Here is a 24793-nt window from a genome sequence, read left to right on the forward strand (position 1 = left end):
TGAGCTGAAGAGCTGAGGGACAGCGCCCAAGCCCAGAGTTCAAGCCCCACGACCGACCAAAAAAAAAAAAAAAAAGAAAATTGGCACATAATTTCAATATCTATATTACAGTTTTTGACCTCTACAAATTTATTTGTATGGATATGGACCTTTTATTGGCCATTGGTCATGGATGAATTTGAGTTTTTTGAGAGTTTTTACTTTTGTTGTTTAATTGTTTTAGTGAGGTTTTGTTTGTTTCGTTTCGAGACAGTGTCTTACTGGGTATTCTAGGCTGGTCTGAAACTTACTACTTATTATATGGCCTAGGCTGGCCTTGAGCCCTGGGATCTGCCTCTACTACCCAAGTGCTAGGATTATAGGTGTTTCCCACAACACTTAGCAAGTTTATCCTTTTATTCTGGTTTATTATTAAAGGGCATTTCTGTAAGGTGGAGACACTATGCAAGGAAGTGTTCTCTTAGTACTTTCATTTATCTTGCTTTCAGATACATAAAAACAACTTTTTTTCTGGACAGTTTTAATAAACACTGAAAAAGGAATCAGTAAAACTCAGAAAAGGAAGAGAGGGAAGCAGGGCATAATGATAGTGAGTAAGTTGATTTAAAAACAATTGCTGGCCAGGCACTGGTAGCTCATTCCTGTAATCTTAGCTACTCAGTAGTCTGAGATCTGAAGATCAAGATTCAAAGCCAGCCCCCGTAGCAAAGTCTGTGAGACTTATCTCCAATTAACCACCAGAAAACCGGAAGTGTCACTGTAGCTAAGTGCAGTGAGCTGAAGGGACAGCACCCAGGCCCAGAGCTTAAGCCCCACAACTAACAAAAGCTTATTTCAGGATTTGGTCATTGAAGAAAACATTTTCTAAATGCTTATATTAGTGTTCTCTTCCTACTAACAGATCACCACAAACTTAACTAGTTAATATTATACCCATTTGGTTATTTCACAGCTTTTTAGGTCCTAAGTCCAGGTAGACTTGACTGGATTATTTGTTTAGGGTTATAGGCCTGAAATCAAGCCAAAAACCAGAGTGGGGGGAAATGTGCTTTCCAGCTCAGTGAGTTTGCTCACAGAATTTAAATCATGAAATGTAGAAGTAAGGTCACTCATCTTGCTGGCTGTTAGGCACCTCTCAGTGGTGCTGCTTCCTTTTTCAAGTTAACAGTGGCCTCAAATCCCAAGATGAGTTGATGAGTTGGGAATTTCTGGCTTGTTTTTGGATAAATGAAATCTATCCCAATGATACTTTCAATTGACTCCATGAATTTTTTTTTAAAATAATCTTAGCTATATCTGAAAATTACTTTTTTTTTTACTTGTGGGGCTTGAACTCTGCCTAGGTGCTATTCTTCAGCTCTTCAGCTCAAGGCTAGCACACTACCACTTGAGCCACAGCGCCACTTCTGGTTTTCTGGTGGTTAATTGGAGATACGAGTCTCATGGATGTTCCTGCCCGGGCTGGCTTTGAACTGAGATCCTCAGATCTCAGCCTCCTGAGTAGCAAGGATTACAGGCATGAACCACTGGTGCCCCGTGACAAATCACTTTTTAAATTACAATGTGATGTCTCATTCACAGTTTGAGGGATCTTAATGAGCAAACTTAGGATCCTGTCTGCTGTAATGATCTAAACATGAGTCACCTAGCTCTGGCCCACTTGATTGACCAGTTGGGTTTCCGGTCTTCATTACATTCACCTTTGCCAAAGTATGTACTTAGAATGAGCTGTACAGTCATAATGTCCCTGATTCATAAAACCGGAATATTTACTATGGTCAACTAGTAGGATAGTGATAGGCAAAACAATGTATGAGCTGGAGGTATAGCTCAGTGCCAGAGTACTTGTCTAGCATGTATGCAAGGCCCTGGTTTGAAAATATCTATCACTACAGAGGAAAAACTTATGTGGAGATTATAATCTAGGCTTCTTAATAAGCAAATTTTCTTAAGGATAAGTAGTAAAAAAAATTTTTTCTATAGAGCTAATGTGTAATGATTTTTATATGGAGTAAGTTGGAAAGATGGATGCAAGAATGAAAGTAAAGCAACATTTTCCTAGCCATTCCTCAGATCCTTGGGAAGGACTATAATGGTCTTTTCAGAATTTTGGCTATGTTGGTCATAATACTATCTAGCAAATCCAATTATATTAGAATACCTGAATCATACTGTAACAGACTATGACAGTCGTGTAGATGATGGTAGTGTGAAATGAATCAGTATAAATTAATACATTTAGCTTGTGATGAATAGCATCTAAAGCCACAGATTTGAAGAAAGGCACATTGCTCTAGAAAGTTGATTTGCCTGCTGAGAGAATTGTATGCAATTACTGCTTTAAAACAATTTGCTTTTGTTTGAAGGATAGGATTTAGGCACATAGAAACATACTCAACGAAACCAAGTATATGAAGAAATACCTATAATGTAATAAAACATTTGTAAGTTCTTTTTACAAATGTTTGAATGTCTTACATATTCTGGGCAGTGTTTACTTCCATTAAGACAATAAAACAAAAATGCCTGTTCTCAAAGAGCTTACATTTGATGAGAATGACAGTAGCAAAAAATTAAGTTATAAGGGTAAAATATGATGAAGATCTTTGTAAGGTAGAGAAGTGAGAAATGTGCATGGAGGGTTCCAAAACATCAACTGACTAAAGGACATTATAATGCTATTGCTTTAGAAAAAAACAATTCAGCTAGAGATTGAAGTTACCAAGAAAGTACAGTAATGTAGGGTTGTGGTTTTTTTTGTTGTTTCATTTTTATTGTTGGTCATGGGGATTGAACTCTGGGCCTGAACACTGTCCCTCAGCTCTTCAGCTCAAGGCTACCACTACCACTTGAGCCACTGCACCACTTCCAGTTTTCTAAGTGGTTTATTGCCCAGGATGGCTTTGAACCACAATCCTCAGATCTCAGCCTCCTGAGTTGCTAGGATTACAGGCATAATCAACCAGCATCCAGCTAAAATGTAGTTTTTGTAACAAGTCATTCTTGTTTGTAAGTTTTGCTCCTAAGATATTAATGGACAAATGGAGTGATAATGTACTATTGTTCTCTCAGTAGTTTGGTTTTGTCCCAATGATCAAGATTTACTTGTAAATGATACTTGTCAAATGTGGAGGTCTTACTTTAATAAAAAAAAAAAAAAAAGGATGTCTGCCCAGAGTTAGGTGATCTAATCAAACATGTTGAGATTATTACATAGGTTACTTGTGGTTTATCTGTATCCTTAGCCTTATAAAGTACCCTCATTAATTTGACCTACTAAAATACATGCTGACTATATACATTGAAAAATAATGAAATTTAAAAATTACATCAGCATTTCCCACACAAGTGTAATTTTATCTCCCACAATTATTTGGAGGGAAGACTTAAGGTAGCAAAAGGTTTGAGCAAAAACATCTGTCAGCTTCTAAATGTAGTGGCCAGGTGAGGGCACTAGTCTATAAGGGGAAAAGACTTGACCTAGATGACTTTATGTACTTCCTAATGCACTGGGAGATAAGAGGAGATCCGTTGATATGATTAGTAAGAGTTGTTATGGGTCAAATTGTTTTTTCTCACTAGTAAACTAAAGTGGCTTATGAAGTTCTTTCTCTGGCTTGTACTGATTTCCCACCTCACCACTCTCTTCATTGTACTGTGTTTACTACCATTACCATTTACTACCAATTCTGCTCCTAGAGAAGACCCAGTACTGCCTTTGAACTCATGCTGAGTTTACTCTTTTCACTGACATCAGCACACCCAAGTTTTTATTGATTGAGATAGACTTGTAAATGTATACCCCTCTAACCACTTGTCTTCCCAATCTTCACAGCCTGAATAGCTAGAATTACAAGTGGGGGCTACAACATAGACTTCCTCTTTCTTTTTTTTTTTTTTTTTTTATCCAGTCGTGAGGCCTGAACTCGGCCTGGGCACTGTCCCTCAGCTCTTCAGCTCAAGGCTAGCGCGCTCTACCACTTGAGCCACAGCGCCACTTCCGGCTTTTTTCTTTTTGCATATGTGGTGCTGAGGAATCAAACCCAGGGCCTCATGCATGCAAGGCAAGAGCTCTACCACTGAGCCACCTTCCCAGCCCATGGACTTCCTCTTTCTTTTGCTTCATTTGGCTAAGAGTTTGTCAATTTTGTTTATCAAAGAAAAGATAATGATTCTTCTAGTGTTCTTTTAGTTTTCACTCTTAAAATCGGCCCTAGTCATTATTTCTTTACATCTACTAATTTTAGGTTTGGCTTTTATTTTTCTAAGACCCTGAGTTCATCATTAGGTTATTACTTGAGAACTCTCAGATTTTTTTTTTTTTTAATATAGAAACTCACAGCTAGAGATTTCCTTCTTTCCTTTTTAAGGTCTTAATTTCCCCATTGATAACTTGGTCAGGAATGTAGTCATCTTGGTTGACAGTCATTTGCATTTAGAGCTTCAAACATTGTTCAATGCTTTCCTGGCTTGAGTTTTTCTTAAAAAGTCTACCTTTGTATGTATATTGGTATTACTCTTTTGCAGCTTTGGCATTTTAGTACAATGTGATGTGGAAAAAATTTTTTCTGGTCATGTCTATTTGGGGTTTCAGTGCCTTTGTACTTGGATGTCTATGTCTTTTCCTAGGTGTGGAATTTTTTTGCTATAATTTCCTTGAATTTGTTTTATATGCCTTTAGTATATCAATTTCTTTTTCTGTCTTAAGAATTCTTAGGTTTGGTCTCTTGATTATGTCCCAGCTTTCTTGAAAGTTGTGGAGACTTTTTTTGTTGGTGGTGGTGGTGTCTGGATGTAATATTTCCTTAACTTTGTCTTCAGTCCCTGATATTCTTTCTTCTTGATGTGATCTATGGTAATACTTTCCATTGTATTTTTATTTGATTTATAGGGTTTTTAATTTATAACATTTCTATTTGTTTTATTGTTTTGTTTCTGTATCTCATTTTTTAAAGTAATTTCTGAGTCATGTCACTGGCTTTCTCTGCCAGGTTTTAAATGGACTTCATGTTTGAATCATTTTTGAAGTCATTGCTCATTTCTTTAAAGTAGACTTTTGAATTCTTTATCTTGCATTTCAGCCATTCCATTATCTTTGGATTCCTTATTGAGGACTTATGAGCTTTTTGGAGGAGTCATCTTACCTTTATAATATTTCTTATGTACATGTATTACAAGTGTATCTGTTGATATGGATATTTCTTCTGGCCTCATTTAAAGGATTTGAAGATTTAATCTTCAGTACTAGTCAGAGATGAGAAAGCAAACTTCTGTAATGGTAACTCTGTTTTGGCTGGTGTTCTATGTAGGCTGTGGGTCAAGCTGGTTGTGTCATTTCTCAGCTTCATAATTACATTTGCTTTAGAAACTTCCTTTCTTTGCATACCCAGAGCCATTGCTGTCTCCAGGACCTCCCACTTTCTGTACCCCAGGGTGGCAAACACCCAAGCCACACGTGTATATGAGAGGGGAGGATCAATACTAGAGGAGAACAACTATGGAATCAAAGGCTCCGTGGCCAGAGCTATCCACTGGACCTGTGTAAAAGCTCTTAGTCTCACCCAGCAGCAAACTACACTCAGCTCAGAGTTAGCTCAGATGCTAGACAATCTAGTAGTCATAGGATTGAACTTGGCTGAGAGATTTTGGTCTTTGTGGTGATCCTCACTTGATGAGACTCACTTATTACCACAGAGTTCAGGTCAGCAAACCACTCTGCTTTTCATAGATGGTGCTTCCAGGTACTTAAACTTCTCAGCAATCCATGTTTGATCCCCACTCTTTCCATGCTTACCTCTTCTTGATATTCCCCACTCAAACACTATGGTGAAGTATCTCCAGGCTACCTAGCTTGCAATTGTTCCTTGTTTTTAGGTCCCCAAAGTAGATTAGCCCCAGTTTATAATCCTCTCTCAAGATTGCACCTGGCAATAGGTCTCTGATATGGAGACTATCAAAATGTGTTTTTCTTCCAATGCTGGCTTGCCTTGTAGGAAGAGTCACTATCACACCAAATTCCAAAGGGGGCTTAAGATTTGAGAGAACTGAATTTATTCTGAACCTAAGACTGTCAGTCTGTTTTCAAGATACCTGACTTAACCTTGTGACTGGATTTTTAACCCCCACCCCTACACTCCTGGGGAAACAGGATTAGTGTGGAGGCTTCAGGGTTTCCTACTTTTCTCTGAATAGCCCTTCTGTTTCCCTATGTTTTTCACATCTTGCATGTTCCTTGATGTTCTTTCTCTTTCAGGAATACAGTCTGTCCATCCCTGACTTCTCTCCTCCAGGGCACCACATATAGGAAGCTTCTAACTGGGGGAATTTGAATGCTATCTGCAAAGTAGGTAGAGGCAGAGCATCAGTGTTAATTTTCTTCTTTTGATGATTATATTTTATCTATACAAGAGAATATATTTGATTTGCCAATGAGTAATATTGTAAATATTTGTTGGTAATTAGGAATCATTGTAAGTAGTTGACTTTCAAATGTCTGGGGAAAAAGTTTTTTTTTCTGTGTTTAACATTTTTTTCATAGTGTGTGTGTGTGTATGTGTGTGTGTGTGTGTGTGTGTGTGTGTGTGTGTGTGTGTGTGTAAAACACCCGATATATGTAAGATACCAGATTTAACTTTAAAATATGAAGGCGGGGCTGAGAAGGTAGCTCAGTTGTAGATCACTAGCCTTGAGCTGAAATGCTGAGGGACAGCGCCCAGGCCCAGAGTTCAGGCCCCACCACCAACCAAAAAAAAAAAAAAAAGTGGAGATAGAATATCCATCTCTGAGCACCCACAGAAAACAGGGAGATTACTTCCATTGATAGCCCATGATCTGGCTCACCTGTGCTAGTGCTGTAGCAGTCCCATCTTCTAGCCATTTGCTTTTTAAACTTTTTAAAAATTTACTTTATTGTTATTGTAAAGGTGATGTACAGGGAGATTACAGTGAGTAATAAGTCAGGTAATAAGTTCATTTCCTTTCCTACAATGTCTTCTGTCACTTTCTCCCAGGCCCTCCTTCCCTTCTCCACCCACAAAAGTTGTGTAATTCACTTTAACCAATGTCTAGTGAGCTCCACTGTGCACTTTCACGGGTTTCCCTCAAGTTCTGTCCCATTTGCTTTAATGACTAGCTTTTATGAAGTTTCCAATTGACATCAGTTTGCCCAGAATTTTTACCCTAAACCAACAACAGTGATTCTGATAAAGGAATGATCATTTCCATTCAATATAATGAATGAGAAATAGTTGGAGAAATCATTTAAAGAGAAGTACTTCTTTATTGATGGTTGCTTCTATTAACAAGGATCATTAATCAGCAGCCAATGAAAGAAATCAGACCACTTGTAGAATGTTCAATTAAAGGCAGTCAGTTCATCCTCCTTACTTTTATCAGTCTGATAAGCAACAAGTTTCAAACCCTCATTTTGTCCAGGAAGACTTCTGAATACTTTTATGTGAGTATAACGTCCATCACCTACTCGCATCTGAAATATATTAAGAAAAAGACAATTTATTTATTTGGACCTGCATCAAATGAAAGAGCTACAGGCCTATAAAGATTCTGCTACCTTTCTGGATAAGCATGTCCATATCTACAGAAGCAATTTTAGGCTGGTCTTTTATAGACCCACTACCTTATTTTACAAAAGAAAGGGTAAGCCAATGGCAGGGCAGAATTGATACGTTCTAAACTATTTTTTTTTTCATTTTGTTAATTATAACATGGGGACAAATGACAGTTGCATCCTATTTTTATAGAAGCATGAAGTACAAACACTCTGATACTACTATGGCAGCATGTGTTTGTGGTGATTCTGTTTTCTGGATGACAAATTGAGACTGTTTGCATTACAGGGGTATAGAAGAAAACCACAATTGATTTTCTTCAGAAAATCTTTTACAAGATTTAGGATGCATTGTTCATAAACCTATACTATATGAAAACCTACTTTATAAATGCCCTTTAAGCATTTGAAGACTGACCTGGGGCAGGAGCATTCTGTAAAGTAAAGGGAGTTTTAGTGTCATTAGTATTGAAAATATCTAATTTCTATGTATACATAGTAAGAATTCGATTAGTGGTGAAGACAATGAAGCGTTATTATATTATGATATTCATTGTGCTCTGATGTCCCTTTGTTAGTGCCATTTGTGTGTTTACTATGATACTATGACATTATGGTAAGCATGTTAAATATTCTACTATCCTGATTTTTTATTGTAGGCCTGAAGAAAAGTGAAGCTATCCGTTTTTAATATATAGAAGCAGACTAATGGAAATGAACAAATCTCTATTCTACAAATCTCTCAACCAGTAAATGGTAGAGCCAAAATTAGAACAGAGATTGTTCCAACATCTGTTATTTACTTACTTACTTACTTACTTACTTACTTACTTACTTACTTACTTACTTACTTACTTACTTGTGGCCTTACCATGTAGCTCAGGCAGGCTAGCCTCAAACTGGCTAAGCCTCCTGAGTGCCAGAATTACAGATGTACCTGGATCAACATCTATGGTTCTTTTTACTCTATAATATAACTTGTACAAGTACTTATTTTTTACCTGAGACAGCATCAACCTTTACAAACATTATTAGAGACACTACAGCTCATGCTGTGGATCTGAATTCTAGCTCTGTTTGTAATGTTGTGTGACCCCTGTTGGTTACTTCATCCTCCCAGGGCCTGATTTTCTCATCAGTAACACAATAGATGTCACTTTATTTGTCTCATAGCTTTTTGGGGGGTGGGTATTAAATGAGGAAGACCATGTCTAGCTTTTAGAACAGTCCCTGGCATGATGTAAGTGCTCAGCAGAGTGTTATCCCCATTAGGCAGGTTAGGGGATTAAAACATAGTGAAGACCTTTAAACACACAGGTTTTGACAGTAGAACAAGTTGAACAGAGTCAGAAAGCAAGGCCTGTGGTTTTTCCATTCATGACAGATAGAGAAGGTTACATTACTCAGACCTTAAATCTGGATAGTGGCTCCAGAGCAGAGGAAGTGATAGCCCAGACTGCATGAAGTAAGGAGAGAGGCAACTGGGGTTAGTGGTTGGAACCCAGGAGAAAACTTTTGAGGGCAGAAAAGGGGAAAGGGAGCACTGGACAGGGCAACAGAGTCGTCAAAGCAGGAAATTTTCAAGGCTGTTTCCTGATGAGCTTTCGAAGTGATGTGTGCAGAACTTAATATGTGAAATGTATGCATTTGGATAATTTAAAAATTACTAAAATGACCTCAATTTTTATGGAACATTTCCTGTCTTGAATGATCCAGGAAGACTTTCCTATCTGTGAAGACAGATTGTGAAAGAAGGAAATGATGCCATTACCTTCTGAAGGTACTTCTGGCTCTCATTCACATGTGTCTTCCCTGGACCAGGAACTCAAAATTGCTAAGACTGAACTGATGATCCACTGCCTAACTCAGTATCGCAACTTTTGCATACAGAGCTACGTAGCTCTACTTATCTATTTTTCCTGAATACATTTAAGAATGTACATCTTACGTGGTTAATTACTTATTAAGGAGAAAGAAACTACATTGTATCCTGGTCAAATTGTAAAAAAATAAAAACAAAAAAAACAAAGAGTAGGCAAATACAGGTGAATATGTTATTATTTTTTAAACACAGAACTGTCATCTATTCAATACATAAGAATGATAATGACCCCCCACAATTATCTATACTTGAATTGTTGAATTGACTGTCCCTCAAAACTCTATCGAACATCAAAGATACCTTTTTCAATTTGAACTAGTTTAGTGCATCAGCAATTTTTTATATACCTATAAAATGGACTGTAAAAAATTTAAGTACTCCACTGCTTTGAACTATAAGTGCCATGAGTCGGATCTACTTGAGTTGTAAAACTAATTATTTAAATTATACTAATCATAATACTTATTTAAAGGACAAAAAGTTGTTTGAATTATTTTCTCAGTTCATGACTTGTCATTATTTTTGTTGTTGTTGTTGGTCATGGGGCTTGAACTCTGGGCCTGCATGCTGTCCCTCAGCTCTTCAGCTCACGGCGAGCACTCTACCATTTGAGCCAGAATGCCACTTCCAGGTTTCTGGTGGTTTCTTGGAGATAAGAGCCTCACAGACTTTCCTGCCTAGGTGGGCTTTGAACTCTGATCCTCAGATCTCAGCCTCCTGAGTAGCTAGGATTACAGGCATGAGTCCTTGGTGGCTGACTTTAAGTTATTCTTTAAATTCAAGACATCATCTGGCCCAGCCTCACACCTTCAGCTGCGATTATTATTCTTCCACCTTACATACAAAGCAGCCACAAACCAAGCATGTCCTGGAGTGCCATGAAAGCTTCTACACAATTTTTAGAAATTCACCTAAAAATCAACAGAAAAGTGCTTTTGGATGTTGGCTATGGTTGTGCATGCAATACCCCTTATAAATTCAGTATTCTAGAGGCTGAGGCCCATAGATCATGGGTTTGAAACCATGATTGGTGCTATATAGTGAGATTCTATGCCGAGAGAGAGGGAGGAGGGGGAAGGAAGTACAGGAAGAAGAGAAAGTAAAAGGAAGGAAGGAAGAGAGGGAGGGTACAGTAAGTGGTAGAATGCTTACCTATCAAGCACAAGGTCCTAAGTTCTGTCCTCCAAAAGAAAATAAAAAAGCTTTCTAAACTCACAAACAAATAGTATAAAATAACATCTGCCAAATTTGATTCTACCACTTGAAAGGTGGTAACATTTTAACTTAAGCCATCTAGAAGGAACACAGTATAGAGTAAAAGAAAGAATAACCATTACACCAAATGACAAATTACAGTATCTTTGAGCACAAAACTTGATGTGGAACTCTAACCTTAATGTAGAAAATAGTTCCAGCAACAACCTGACTTTTATACTCTACAGCTTCAAATTCCTCATAAGTCTCATTTGTTTTTTCTTCAAGTTGTTGTTTAACCTGGAAAGAAGAAAATAGAAAACAAATTATTTAAAGTGTAGTGGTGGCCATGCAAAAACACAATAAAACTCCTTTTGTACATATGCTCATCATATAATAATTTTAAAGGTTATATTGAACTCTGTGACTTACATTCTGTAAATAAGATATTTCTAAAAGTGGAAGTGGCGCTGTAGTTCAAGTGGTAGAGCACTAGCCTTGAGCTGAAAAGCTGAGGGACAGCGCTCAGGCCCAGAGTTCAAGCCCCACCACCGACAAAAAAAAAAAAAAAGATATTCCTAAAAGTCCTCCAAGATAGTAATGATATCTATGAGCTGTTTTCAGTAGAAAACAGTATTTCAAGATGAAACATTTAGAGGAGGAATTAACCTCAACTCTGTGTGGTATTGCAATATAGTCACAGTTTGATAAATATGAAACAAATTAGACATATATATATATCTTTGATTAGCAAAAGTAATAATTACTATTTAATTGTTTGCATTATTGGGTCTTGAACTCAGGGCTTTGTTCTTTTGCTTGGGTTTTTTGCTCATGGATAGCACACTGCCACTTGAGCCACAGTTCCATTTCTGGCTCCCTACTGGTTATTGGGAGGTAGGAGTCTCATGAATTTCTCTGCCCAGGCTGGCTCTAAACCTCAGTACTCAGAGATCAGCCTCTTTACTTACTAGGATCAATAGGTGTGAACCATCAATGACTAGCTACTAATTTTTTAAAAAATTGTTTTGAGGTCATTTCACACTAAAAGTTGCAAGAAGAAGCCAGTGGCTGGTGGCTCATGCTTCAGGAGGCTGAGATCTAGAGGACCAAAGTTTAAAGTTAGCTGGAACAAATAATCCTACAAGGTTCCTTCTTGGCAGAAAGCCAGAAATGAGGGTGGTAAAGTACCAGCTCTGAACAAAAAACCTAAGTGAGTCTGTGAATCCCTGAGTTCAAGTTCTAATACAAACACAAGAAAGAGAGAAGAGGGAGGGGGAGAAGAGAGGGGAAATGAAAGGGAGGGTAGGGATAGGGCTGGAGGAAAGGAAAGGGAAAAGAAGGAAGGAAGGAAGGAAGTGAGGGAGGGGGGTGGAAAAAAATTCCTTGAATTTCTTTATAACATTCACAATTTCCGCTAATGTTTCTGTTTTACATACTCATGGTAGAATCATCACATCCAGGAAATTAACATGGGCTAATACAGATAAGTGGTCTATAAACCTCATTAGGGTTTTTTGTCAGTCATTCCCCAAATTTTCCTTTTCTGCATTAGGATCCCACCGAGGATCCTACTTTACATTTAACATCCTTTCTTCTTAATCTCCTATATTATGTATAACCTTTGATCATTCTTTGCCCTTGATGTCCTTGACACTTTGAAAAAAAATATTAGACTATTAACTTGTAGAATGTGCCTCCATTTGGGTTTGTCTGACTTCCACTGCTGTTAGGATTCTGTAATGTTGGTAAGAACCACACAAACTGATATCCTCTTAGTGCACATTCCTCTAATTAAAATCTAACATCACATAATATATTTGCTTTTCCCTTTACCTCATTTGTAACTTCTTTCTCAAACATTGAGAATGAACCCTGGTTCCCAGTATTCACAATGAATTTACTTATTTGTCCAGTTCTAATATAACCACAAAACAATTTCAGAATTGCTCATCCAAACCTCTGTGAGAAACACACTTATAAACCAGAATATAGAATTTGTGTACTGTGCTTATAAAGATCTTGTAATTACATTGGGTACACCCAGGTAATCCAGGACAATCTTCCAATCTCAACCTAATCACATCTACAAAATCCCTTTGTCTTGTAATGCAACATGTACAAAGGTTCAAAGATTAAAGTGTGGACATTGGCTGGCACTGATGTCTCATGTCTATAATCCTAGCTACGTAGGAGGTTGAGATCTGAGAAATTCAGTGCAAAGCCAGTCAGGGGGGAAAAAGTCTGTGAGATTCTTATTGTCAATTAACTGTCAGAAGTGGAGGTAGAGCTGAAGCAGTAGAATTCTAATTTTGAGCAAAACAACCAGTGTGAGTGCAAATCCCTGAGTTTGAAGGGCCAGTGTTCTGTCTATAAATGATATCTAGTACTAGCTTAGATGCCAGCCCTGCTAAATTAGCTCTGAGAACGGAGCTAGAGAATCTCAAGTTCAATATGTAAACTGGTCCTGACCCATAAATGTTCAGTATCTACCCTGCATTTGTGCACTCAGCTGGGCTTATGTGAGGTGGGTGGTAGAGGTCCTAGAAGAAGCAGTGTAGGTATGTTATTTGGTCCTCAATCAAAGGAAAAATCTATCAGGGAGAAACAGCTAGTAAAATACAGTCAATCCAGATTTGTTTGAGCTGTTCTAATTGCTTCCTAGGCTCTGAAGATTTGACGCTTAATGTGCAGGTTTATCTCCTACTCTGTCATCACCTTTTCAGAAGTGCATAATTTAGGGGAGAATGGTTATAAGATGATAGTGGCAATAGGCTATATTTTGGGGAACTTTTTTCTTTTTTTGCCAGTCTTGGGGCTTGAACTCAGGGTCTGGGCACTGTCCCTGAGCTTCTTTTGCTCAAGGTTAGCACTCTACCATTTGAGCCACAGATCTACTTCTGGCTTTTTCTGTTTATGTGGCACTGAGGAATTGAACCCAGGGTTTTATGCATGCTAGGCAAGCACTCTACCGCTAAACCAGCACCAATTTTGGGGACTTTTACAATAAGAACTGAGAATTTGGGTTATAGGGTGAAAAGACAGTAGGGCTAATGAACAAGTCTGGGAACGTTAGTCATCTGGTATGTTTTAAAGAAAGAAGTCTAGGGAAAAGGATCCAAAATTCAAGGAATAAAATCACTGGTGAGAGAGGAAAGGCTGAGTAAAGGAGGGCAGAGTCTAGGACTGGAGAGAGCAATGAGATCCAGTAGGCTATTAGGTAAACCGGGGGATTTTCTTGCCAAACATCTGCAATTATCTAAGCAAATAGGAAGTGAGGGGCCAAGGGGAACAGGAGATGTTGAGAAACCCAGGAGAGCGGAGGTGCATGCAGGTTGTTAGTGTGGGGGGAAAAAAGCAATCTTGTCCATCAAACAAAAACATCTCCATCTTGTAACCAGTCACTCTTCTGTGCTGATATTTCCTGGAATTATTTGCTTCTTGACTTTAATTGTAAGTATCATCTGTGTTGTTTGTAACCAGCTTATGAGGTCAAGTTTAGGATTAACCCATTAGAATGCCCATTCTAATGGAGTTTAAAGAATAGACCCTCCTTAAGTGGAAATTTAAGTAGGAACTTTCCACAGACTTTACCAACTTCCTCCAACTGTAACCATTCCCAGTTCAGACCCATTTCCAGCCAGACATGATAAGAAGGATGTGTACCTTTGCCTCCAAAAGGACAGTCATCCCATTGTACTCTCAATAGGAACCTTTCACTGATGGCTAGAGTGCTTTTGAACATTCTTATGTTAATTCATCACCCTGGTAACCAATTATAAAACAACAACAATAATGTGAGCCTGACTCCTTAGCAACAGGAGAAGGGACAACATCACCCCGTGGGTTAGGATTAAAAACTGAGCACACACTTGCCTAGTGTGCCTGCCTAGCTCTGGGGAGAGTGATAGTAGTTCATCCTTCTATAGAGAGGTAACACGCTTTGATGAAATTTTCTGTATGTCTTGTGTCCCTATTTATTTCTGACGGCAGAGGGTCTTTGTGTTTCTAACACTACAATGGCATCACAAGCATAGTGGAAAGGATATGGGGTCCTGCTGCGGTTGTGTGGCCTGAGTTCATAGTGCTGTCATGGTAAGCTTTTGTTTGTTTGTTTGTTTGTTTGTTTTGTCCTGTCGTGGGGCCTGAACTCTGGGCCTGGACGCTGTCCCTCAGCTCTTCAGCTCAGGGCTAGCGCTCTACCACTTGAGCCACAGTGCCACTTCCAGACTTTTTCTTTTTGCTTATGTGGTGCTGAGGAATTGAACCCAGGGCCTCATGCATGCAAGTCAAGCGCTCTACCACTGAGCCACCTTCCCAGCCCATGGTAAGCTTTTTCCATGGCTTTGCATCTGCCTGTACCAGAGTTCTCCTACCCTGGAGCAGAGGAGCTGAGGAGGAAGTGGGTTTGTGGAATCTCCAAGCTTACAGGGTCATGGGATCAGGGTGGAGGAGTAGATGAAACCTCCCATGGTGGATAAGAGACCGTGAGAACCCAGGCATGTTTGTTAAGTCAGTAGGGTACGTGCCTAGAAAATTCTGGTGTGGCTGAATGCTAGGTTTGGGGGGTGGGGCAGTGGAACAGATGATTGTCTAGGAGGCTGAGCTCAGAGAGGAAAACAAACATTTGTAGATAGGGTGAGAACAGTGACATGGTAACCTCCAGGGTGTACCCACGATGGTATAGATGAGGTGTTATGTGACGTCCTAGCCAGCAAAAAACAGCTTTGTGTATTTGTCAGGGTATGTGTCTGTATGTATGCTGTATATGCATACTTGCAAGAGTAATAATAGCCCTTATTTCTAAAAGTAATTATTATAACATTTCTTCTTTTCACATAAACAGAATTCTCAACTAATGGTACTAACATATAGGGTAACAATAATCTGGAGGTTTTTGCTGTTGGAACTATCCATTTAATAGTCCTTTGTATTTATTACCACTTCTTATGGATGGAGCCATGTATGGCCTTTTATTTCATTCCACGTGTCTCTTGCCTCCTGTCTATATTGTGAATTTCTCTGAGGTCAGGGGATTTTTATGCCCTCCTTCCCCCATTGCAACTCCCACTGAGCTGTCTATATAAGCATCTTCTGAATGAGGTGATCAAAGCTAGTTTCCTTGGTGATAATTTGACTCTTTTTTTTTTTTTTTTAGGTCCGGTCGTGGGGCCTGAACTCTGGGTCTGGGCGCTGTCCCTCAGCTCTTCAGCTTAAGGGTAGCACTCTACCGCTTGAGCCACAGCACCACTTCCAGCTTTTTTTTTTTTTTTTTTTTTGCTTATGTGGTGCTGAGGAATTGAACCCAGAGCCTCATGCATGAAAGGCAAGCTTTCTACCACTGAGCCACCTTCCCAGCCCCATAATTTGTCTCTTAAAGTAGGAAAGACCAATATAATAATGATCTCAATGGATACAGAGAGTCTTGGAAGAGGGAGAGGATTTCTTTCAAGTAGATGCCATACCCAGCTGATTTTAGCATCCTTCTCATGCCACACTGATCCATTTGGTCTGTTATTCCTTTTTCTGCCTTCAAAAATTCTCAAATCTTCTTGATTGTAAGCAACTATAGTTACCTTTCTGTTTGTTCTGATCTTATTCAACATCCCCTGTTCATTCTGATGTCAAGTTCCTGCAACTTACAGTTATCTCTTCTCTGATACCTTCTCCTCTTTGTGTAATGATCTTTCCTTTTGTTTTTCTGTGTGTGAATGTGCATGTCTATATGCATGTGTGTGCATGTGTACGTGCGCGCATGCATGCACCCATCCTAGGGCTTGAATTCAGGGCCTAGGCTTTTTTGCTGAAGGCTGGTTAGCTCTACCACTTGAGCTACAGCTCCACTTCTAGCTCTTTGGTGACTAATTGGAGATAAGAGTCTCAGACTTTTCTGCCTTGAGTGACTTTGGACTGCAGATCTCCGCTTCCTGAGCAGCTAGGATTACAAGCATGAGCCACTGGCACCTGGCCCCTTTTTCCTTCTTTTCTTCCCTCCCCAGTGGGATTCTTTATCAAAGAATTTTTTAATGGAAGGCCAGCTGAAGAGACAGAGAAACCTGATTGTCTCCAGCTATTCTACAAGTATTTGAATTTTGTTTTTTAAAAAACACAAATGTCTAAAAAGATTTAAGAAGCACTATGGAAGGGGTAACATTGGCCAAGGTGCATTGTTCCTATAAACTGATTTGTGGAATTGAAACTCTGTGGTGCAACTACTTAAAGATAATAAAAGAAAAAAATTCAAGGAGCACAGCTATAAAGTGACACACAGCCACTTCAGATCATACTAGCCATGTAATTGCCAAAACCTACCCTTTTACCTGACTCTGCATGGAGATCTGACCAAAGCTATCATCTTGTAGGAATTGCTCCCATTTCCTAATTAATCAAGGGCTTTCAGTAATATCTGCCTCTCAGTGTTGTTTTGAGGTAAATAATTGACATAATTGGTGGGAAAGTGCTTACTGAACTAGTTAATAAACAGACTACTCTATCTTCAAGTTCTCAACTGGGAATTGTTCCCTAAGGCTATCTCCTGTGAGAGATTACAATTAGTCACTCTCTAAAGCCCTTTTTGGTCCCAAACTCATGACTATAACAAAATACTTAACTGGGTATTGCTTTATATTATATTCTAGACATCTTGACTTCCCAACTTTTATACTATTAACTCCTTGAGGTCAGGGACAAATCTCACAGCCCTTATATAGCTTCTATAATAGCACAATACTAGATGTGTAGCAGATCCTACCATGAAAAGATTTGTTGATATTTGTTGCACAGAGAAGCCAAGTTTGCCTTGTTGTCTCCCCTCTGTATTTCTCCTACCCCACAAAGCTTTTCTATGTATTGGCACTGTTTAGGCTAATTTCTTAGCCAAGTGACATTTTGAGCCTTGATTTTTTTTTTTGGGGGGGGGTCCGGTCATGGGGCCTGAACTCTGGGCCTGGGCGCTGTCCCTCAGCTCTTCAGCTCAAGGCTAGCGCTCTACCACTTGAGCCACAGCACCACTTCCGGCTTTTTTCTTTTTGCTTATGTGGTGCTGGGGAATTGAACCCAGGGCCTCATGCATGCAAGGCAAGCACTCTACCACTGAGCCACTTTCCCAGCCCCAGAGCCTTGATTTTTTTTTTTATCTGATAATTGGACAAATCCCTTTTCTGCCTGCTCCAGAATTATGAAGGTCAAATGAGAGGGTGAATGGAGGGTAATCTCCTTTCTGGGATAAGACTAGCATTGTTACAGCCCATTTCTCAATCTACCTGTCTGACAAAAATGTTGGCACCACAGATAAACAGCAAGAACACATTTTCAAATTTAATTTTATAATTTAAGATCAAGCTGCCAGATGGTATTGTTAACTAAATGAGCTCTTCTGGTACTGTCTTATTTTAAACAGTCGTAGTGGGACACATCTGTAGTCCCACTTCCTGGAGAGGCTAAGGTGGGAGGATCACCAGAGCACAAGAATTGAAGATCAACCTGAGACCTTATTTCAAAAAAAGAAAAGAAAATCTAGCGCTATAGGAAATAAGCTCTTTGAAATTTAAGATCTTCTGTACCTTCTGTATATGGAACCCCTATTTTTCTTCTCTATGCTTCTATGACTCTGGTCCTAGTAAGTCTCAGGGGCATTTTTCAGGGTCAGGGATGATTTCAGGCAATGGAGTAAATGATGATGATGTAGGCATATTTTTTTTCAGATCATTTTCATGCACCTGATTTCAATTAGATGTTGCACTTGAGACTGATGGGGCCAGAAGGGTTATTTTTCCTTAAATATTTTTTTTACAACTTGTATTTCATGGCTTATTTTTAAAAGTCCATCAGGAGTTGGGGGCATGGCTCAAGCGAAAGAACTCTTGCCCACTAAACACAAGGCCCTGGATTCAATTCCCAGGTTCAATGAATAAACAAACAAATGCTCTCTTGCCAATAGGCCTTCTCGGGATACCATAGATCTCTGGTCTTATAGGCAAGAGAGGTCATGGATAGTAGTGGTAGCAGCAGCAGCAGCATAGAGCTGGTAGAAATGCAGAATTTCAGGCCCAACCAGCCCTGCTGAGTCACCAGCTTTTTATCAAGAGTAATAGGTAACTTACATGCCGGAGCAAGCTTGAGAACAGCAATTTAATATAGGGATTAAATTTAGTATTAACTTATTATTATTATCTAGTCCCTTCCAGACTTTTCCATGCTCTAAACATAAGGGTTCACATCTTTTCTATGCACATACAAAAAATGCAGATCTGTTTTTCTCGTGTCACAGAGAAACATTTCAGAGAGAGAGAGACAGAACTAGAAAGAATGATGTGAGAACATGAATCAACCTATTACAAACCTATTGTGGTAATTTATATGTATTTTCTTTTTAGAAACTGTGTGAAACCATAACTTTTTATTGTATAGGTGATAGCTAATGAAGCAACACTTAGAAAAATGTCTCAACTTGCAAGGAACATCAAGAGTTCTATTTAAATAATTTAGCAGCCTATAACATCCTAGAATTACCATAGGTTATGCTACTTGTTGTCCTCTACTAATTTATTATTCTCTGCTAAAAAAAATATGAAAATGCTCTCTATTTAGGCAAATGTGAAAGAAGTTTAAAATTGGTCCTCTTTATAATATTGTACTTCATTTAACCCATTTAAAAAAAAGTTCCCCTTCTGTGCATTCAAAGTCTATCCACCTTAGGCTTTCATTACATGTCCACTTCATTTAATGAGACTGGAAAAACTTCACAAGTAATTAAATAAGTATTCTTATAGTCACACATTTAAGTAAAAGCTTTAGAGATGATCCAGTACAACGGCAGTGTGTTGGAGCTTCAAAATCACTCTTGTAGTGTTGGGATTATTGGAGGGCCATCTTTGTTCTTCTTAGCTGTACAAAAGTTTGAACAAAACCACACATTTCCTGATACTCTGTTTTTCGTGTTTACCTACATTCTTAACACAGGGTCACATTGAGATTTTTGAATCTACCCTTTTCTAGAAATGTTTCAACTCACCTGATTAGCGATCTCCTGAATTTCTGGAGTGGCAGGTCTGGCCTCTGTCAAGCCCCCAGGAATCATTCTGGCTATTTGCTTCCTTGCTGGACAAGAACTGAAGTGTATCAGCTAAGCGTGGAGACTCGACTTATAAAAGGTGTACCAAAGCTCCACCTATAGACTATTCTACTGAAAATAGTAGAGAGGTACTGTGAAAATAAATGCCCCACGGCAAATCTTCCTGCCCCTCCCTCCGCTCCCAAGAAGATTTGCTGAGCGAACTGGGGAAGAAGAGGTGCTGGGGAAATGAAGAAATGGGTGTGGCTCCTCCCTGCATGCTCTTTGCCAATAATTCCATCCTCTTGAGTCATCTGAAATACCACATGAAAAACTAGTTTCCAAGGGTTTTAACCTTAACCCCTAACAACAAAAAAAATTTCTTAAGGGATACTTAGTAATAATACCAAGGCTTAGAATTCACTTTAAAAAAACTTGTTCTTATCCATGTACATCTAACTTTTTTTTTTTTTTTTTTTTTTTTGCTGGTCATGGAGCTTGAACTCTGGGCGCAGTAGTAAATTTTAAGGTTTTTTTTTTTTTTTTTGCTGGTCATGGAGCTTGAACTCTGGGCCTGGGCACTGTTCTGAGCTCTTCAGCTCAAGGCTAGCACTTTACCACTTGAGCCATAGCACGCACTTCCAGCTTTTTCTGTGTATGTGGTACTGAGGAATCAAACCCAGGGCCTCATGCATGCAAGGCAAGCACTCTACCACTGAGCCACCTTCCCAGCCCCTAACTTTTTAAAGACAATAAAAGAAACCTAGGTGAAGGGTTTTGGCTGTATATGTTTACTTCACTTTTAATGTTCAGAAAAATTTGAAATATGACCAAATGCAAATAAAATAACAAATTATATTTCTATCCTTCAGAACTAAAAATCTTGTTTTATTTGCTTTTTTTTTTTTTTTTTGGTGGTTGTTTTGAAGCCATGAAATATTACAGGTCTGGAGGAAGCTCTTACACTACCCACATTTCCCCAGCAAAGCAGCAAGGCCCTTATTTAACATCCACAGAGGTTAAGTAGCATTGTGTGTTTGGTATCTTTCTAGCCCACTTATACACTTTCAGTGTATGCTAATTACCTACTCTATAGAATGCCTTTTTTTCTAACCAACATGTTTTTGAGTGTTCCTATGTCCATGCTGGGTCTGTGTCTTCATTCTAACTGCTACATGCTATTCTGTACTTCAACACTAAGCCCCACCTTGCTAAGAATTTGGGTTGTTCCTAGGGAACAACCCAAACTAGGTTACATGAACTAGGTTATATTTTGCACTGTATGAAAGCTTCTTCAGGCAACTTACACAGCAGCTAAATTGCTATGTGGTATGGATATTTATTTATATTGCTTTATTCAATTTTGGCAATATGAAATAGACTCAGCTGATGAAAATGTTGAAAAGGAACTGACAAGTTGTAATATAGGAATTTTTCCAACAACTGCTGGTGTGGTCACAGCTCTTTGTAAAACCTTGTTTATAGTTATTTTTAATTATCTTTAAGTAGTTGTACATGTCAGGTTATGAGTGTAATGCATCTTGATCAATGTCACCCCTTTCCTTGTTCTCTCTAATCTCTCCCAACTCCACTTCAGTTCTTCTTGTGTATCCTCCAGAGACATTCTTCATACATACAAATGTGGAACTACATACATAGATACACAAGTACATGTGCATATATTGCTAATACAAATAGTACCCTGCTATCTAAACAGTGCAACAGAACAGCTGAAGGTCTCTCATCCACATAGTTATAGCACATGGAATTCACAAAGTTGCCAACATCTCAGACTATTGCATTTGCCTGTTCAGTGCTAAGCCTACTTCTGCGTGCTTGCATGGAACTGTGGTGTCAGCTTGGTGAAGACTTTTCTTGATTGACATGTCAACCAAAGCAGGGTTGATAGCTGTTAAATATACTAACATGATGGAAAAATTCAAGTGTTCTTATGTTGGCAAATGGACCAAGGAAGAACAAGACTTGTAAAATTAATGATATAAATAACACTGGGAGGAAGAGGACAAGTAAAAGGAATGGTCTATGACATAATTCATAATCTTTTTTGTGACTGGCACCACATTGGAGATTATTGACACATGACACTACATCCTGCTCACATTTTTTTTTAATCTGAGAAGAGATTAGCTTTTTAAAATTTGATTACAGTGACTGCTCCTTTGGGAGCTGTCCTTAGCAATTTCTTTCACTTCCCCTCCTGTAGGGAACTTTGAAGCAGAGCTGTGAAACCTGTAAAAGGTTGGGACCTGCCTCAACAGAAGTCGAAATTGGAATGCTGAGAGCTAGCCATGGAAAGGTTAAAGCAGACAGCTCTGGAGAGGGTTAAGAGACTGGAATGCCACCCCTCTGCCTTATTGGAAGGGCTGGGAGCTAGACCTAGTAGGTTAGATAAAGTAGAATATACGTCTGTGCTTCGCCTGGGTCGCAGTTTCCTGTCTCTAAATGATAAGGGAACTAGTGTTTCTCCTAAACTTTGTTTTGGTACTGATTGTAATGTCAGTATAGATGCTTTATTTTTGCATGGATCTATGATAACCTTCCCTTTGTGAACTCAAATAAATATACTTTCTTGAGGGAAGTCGGGGTGAACCTTGGGACCCCTGGTCCCCACTTAAGTTATTTTTTCTCTATACCTGTCTCTGAGTTTTCTCATTTCTTGGGCCTCATTACTGCCTCAGGTTGTGGTTAGCAATACCCTCCCTTTGCCTTTCAGCAAGATTACTTCTCCACCCTAATCCTTTCCCTCAACATTCCCTCCCAGCATTCCTAATCCTAAAGAGAAGCCTCACCTAAATGGTTAAGATGTTAACAGAAAAATCCTCTTTCCTTTTCTTTCTTACTTTGCGCGTACCAAACCTGGAACAGCTGGGTATCACCAGATAACATCATAAATGTATAATGCTTCTCCCTTTTCTTTTAATCTTATATACGGGCTAACACAAAGCATAAAAATTACTGTGAAATTTAAACTGTAATCCTCAGATCTCAGCCTCCTGAGTAGTTAGGATTACAGGTGTGAGACACATTTGTTTTTAAATTTAGCCATCCTTATGGATATTTAATGTATTTCATTGTGATTTTAATTTATATTTCCCTAATGAACAATAATTTTTAGCATTTTTATGTGTTTTGTTGACTATTTGGACTTTTTTTTTTTTTTTTTTTGCCAGTCCTGGAGCTTGAACTCAGGGCCTAGGCTCTGTCCCTGAGCTTCTTTTGCTCAAGGCTAGTACTCTTCCACTTGAGCCACAGCTCCACTTCTGGCTTTTTCTGTGTATGCTGTACTGAGGAATCGAACCCAGTGCTTCATGCATGCTAAGCAAGCACTCTATCACTAAGCCACATTCCCAGCCCGACATTTTCTTTTATAGCATTCCTCTGATTCGATTTTTTCCCTTCTTTTTTTATTTTATTTTTTGTAAAGTCAGTTTTTCATATTCACAGGTTCTACAACCAACTGCAACAAATTGCAGTTTGAAGACATTCAAAAAAGTAATAACTATTAAACATATAGAAACTTTCCTCCTTACCATTATTCTATAAATGTAAAAATAATTATTCACATAGACTTCAAGCCTAGTGAGTATTATAAACAACTTGGAGATTATTTAAAAATATACATATATATATATATATACATATGTACATATATTATATATGAGTTATCTGCAAGCACTATGCTATTTTACATACAGGTCTTGAACATCTGATTTTAATATTGTTAATACATCCACACTGAAACCAAGGGATGGGTGTACTTTCAGGATAGTTCTGTATATTATCTGAATGTGAGTTCTCTGTCAGATTGTGTATATGTGTGCATGATGCTTATGTGTATATTATAGTTTAGCTCTTAAATGTCCCTCCAAGGCTCCTATATTAAAGGATTGTTAAAGCTTGTTGCCCATTCCTAGTGAAGTGGAGGAAACTTCATGAGGCAGGGTCTAGTGAGATTATGAGTCTCATACTCCTTAAAGGGGACTTTGGGATCGTGATTCTTTCTTTCATCTTGCTTCCTGGACACCATGAGGGGAATAGGTCTTCTCCATCATATGCTGCAGTCACATTGAAGTGATGGAAGACTAAAACCTTTGAAAACATGTGCCAGAACCAGCTTTTCTGCCTTTCAATTTGATTAACTCAAGTATTTTGTCACAGTGATGGGAAGACGACTAACCCAGTGTTCATGTCTGTATCATCTTTTCTTTCGGGCTGTAGCCTGCCTTTTAAACAATTTCACAATGAATATATTTCTAAAGAATATGAATATGTTTCTAATTTTGATGAGTTAACTTTTTTCTTGTGTGATTGATGTGAATGTCATGTTTTAAAATATATTTGCATCCTCTAAGTCTCCTCTACTTTCTTTGAGTTGATCTCTGGTTTTCGCTTTCACATTTAAACATATGATTTATGTATAGGGTATGATGTGGGGGGCTAGAGGAATCAGGGTTTGTGTGTGTGTGTGTGTGTGTGTGTGTGTGTGTGCTGTGCTTCTTTACAGGGAAGGATGTTGGAAATATTGGAGATAGTTGCTCTAACATTACTTACTGAATGCAGAAAAATGATATAAAATATTATCTTCAAATTAATATATTTGCTGAAAACACATTGACTATATAACTGCAGTATACTTGGTATTTGTGAATGTTTTCCTTTCCCTGCCAGGGCCTGAAAAAGGAGAAAAGGGAAGTAAATAGTAGATATGTTGTCATGGAAGTGTAGAATAGAGTGAGGCTTGTGGAGGAAATTGTTACTGTGGCATTTGTCCTTCCCTCGCTGCCTGGGTTAATTTTTCTGCTAAGCATGTACTTCTTTGGTTGATAAATGTGTGAGATGCCAACCTTGTAACCATGTTGTATGGATGTAGGGATTGCTGAAGACAAAGCTGTAAGGCTTTGTATTTTCCCCAGTCTCCTTAGGTGTTCACCTGCTCACCCACGTCCCCATCTCATCCATCCAAATTGACACATAGAGAAGAATGGGCCCATCTTTTGCAACATGGTACCAAGTTGAAAAGCTCATGGGTATTTTTCTTTTCGAGATGAAGAAATTTAATGATCGGATTTTTATGTCT

At 38.6% G+C, this 24793-nt stretch overlaps 1 protein-coding gene across 2 annotated transcripts; it reads right to left on the minus strand.

The window, feature by feature from the left end:
* Window positions 1–7293: 7293 nt before the first annotated feature.
* On the minus strand, window positions 7294–19900 carry Csta (cystatin A). 2 transcript variants are annotated; one of them, XM_070030090.1, is made up of 3 exons: window positions 19657–19900; window positions 10842–10943; window positions 7294–7486 (listed from the first exon to the last, which is right to left on the minus strand). In XM_070030090.1, exons 1-3 carry the CDS (start codon window positions 19720–19722, stop codon window positions 7355–7357), a joined length of 300 nt encoding a protein of 99 aa, XP_069886191.1. In that variant the 5' UTR covers window positions 19723–19900; the 3' UTR covers window positions 7294–7354. The 2 variants fall into 2 exon arrangements, with proteins under 2 accessions (XP_069886191.1, XP_069886192.1); XM_070030091.1 differs by lacking the exon at window positions 19657–19900 and adding an exon at window positions 14310–14381.
* Between the last annotated feature and the right edge of the window lie 4893 nt (window positions 19901–24793).

Source organism: Dipodomys merriami, unplaced genomic scaffold (assembly GCF_024711535.1).
Source record: "Dipodomys merriami isolate MVZ:Mamm:240054 unplaced genomic scaffold, mDipMer1.0.p SCAF_2, whole genome shotgun sequence".
NCBI lineage: Eukaryota > Metazoa > Chordata > Mammalia > Rodentia > Heteromyidae > Dipodomys > Dipodomys merriami.

Bases quoted from the DNA above. Each gene is read 5' to 3' on its own strand.
- Csta (XM_070030090.1), bottom strand. From the start codon at position 19,722: ATGATTCCTGGGGGCTTGACAGAGGCCAGACCTGCCACTCCAGAAATT. The intron at 10,944-19,656 runs GTGAGTTGAAAC...TCTTCTTTCCAG, and splicing joins TTCAGGAGATCGCTAATCAG to GTTAAACAACAACTTGAAGA. The intron at 7,487-10,841 runs GTTAGAGTTCCA...AATATATTTCAG, and splicing joins GAACTATTTTCTACATTAAG to ATGCGAGTAGGTGATGGACG.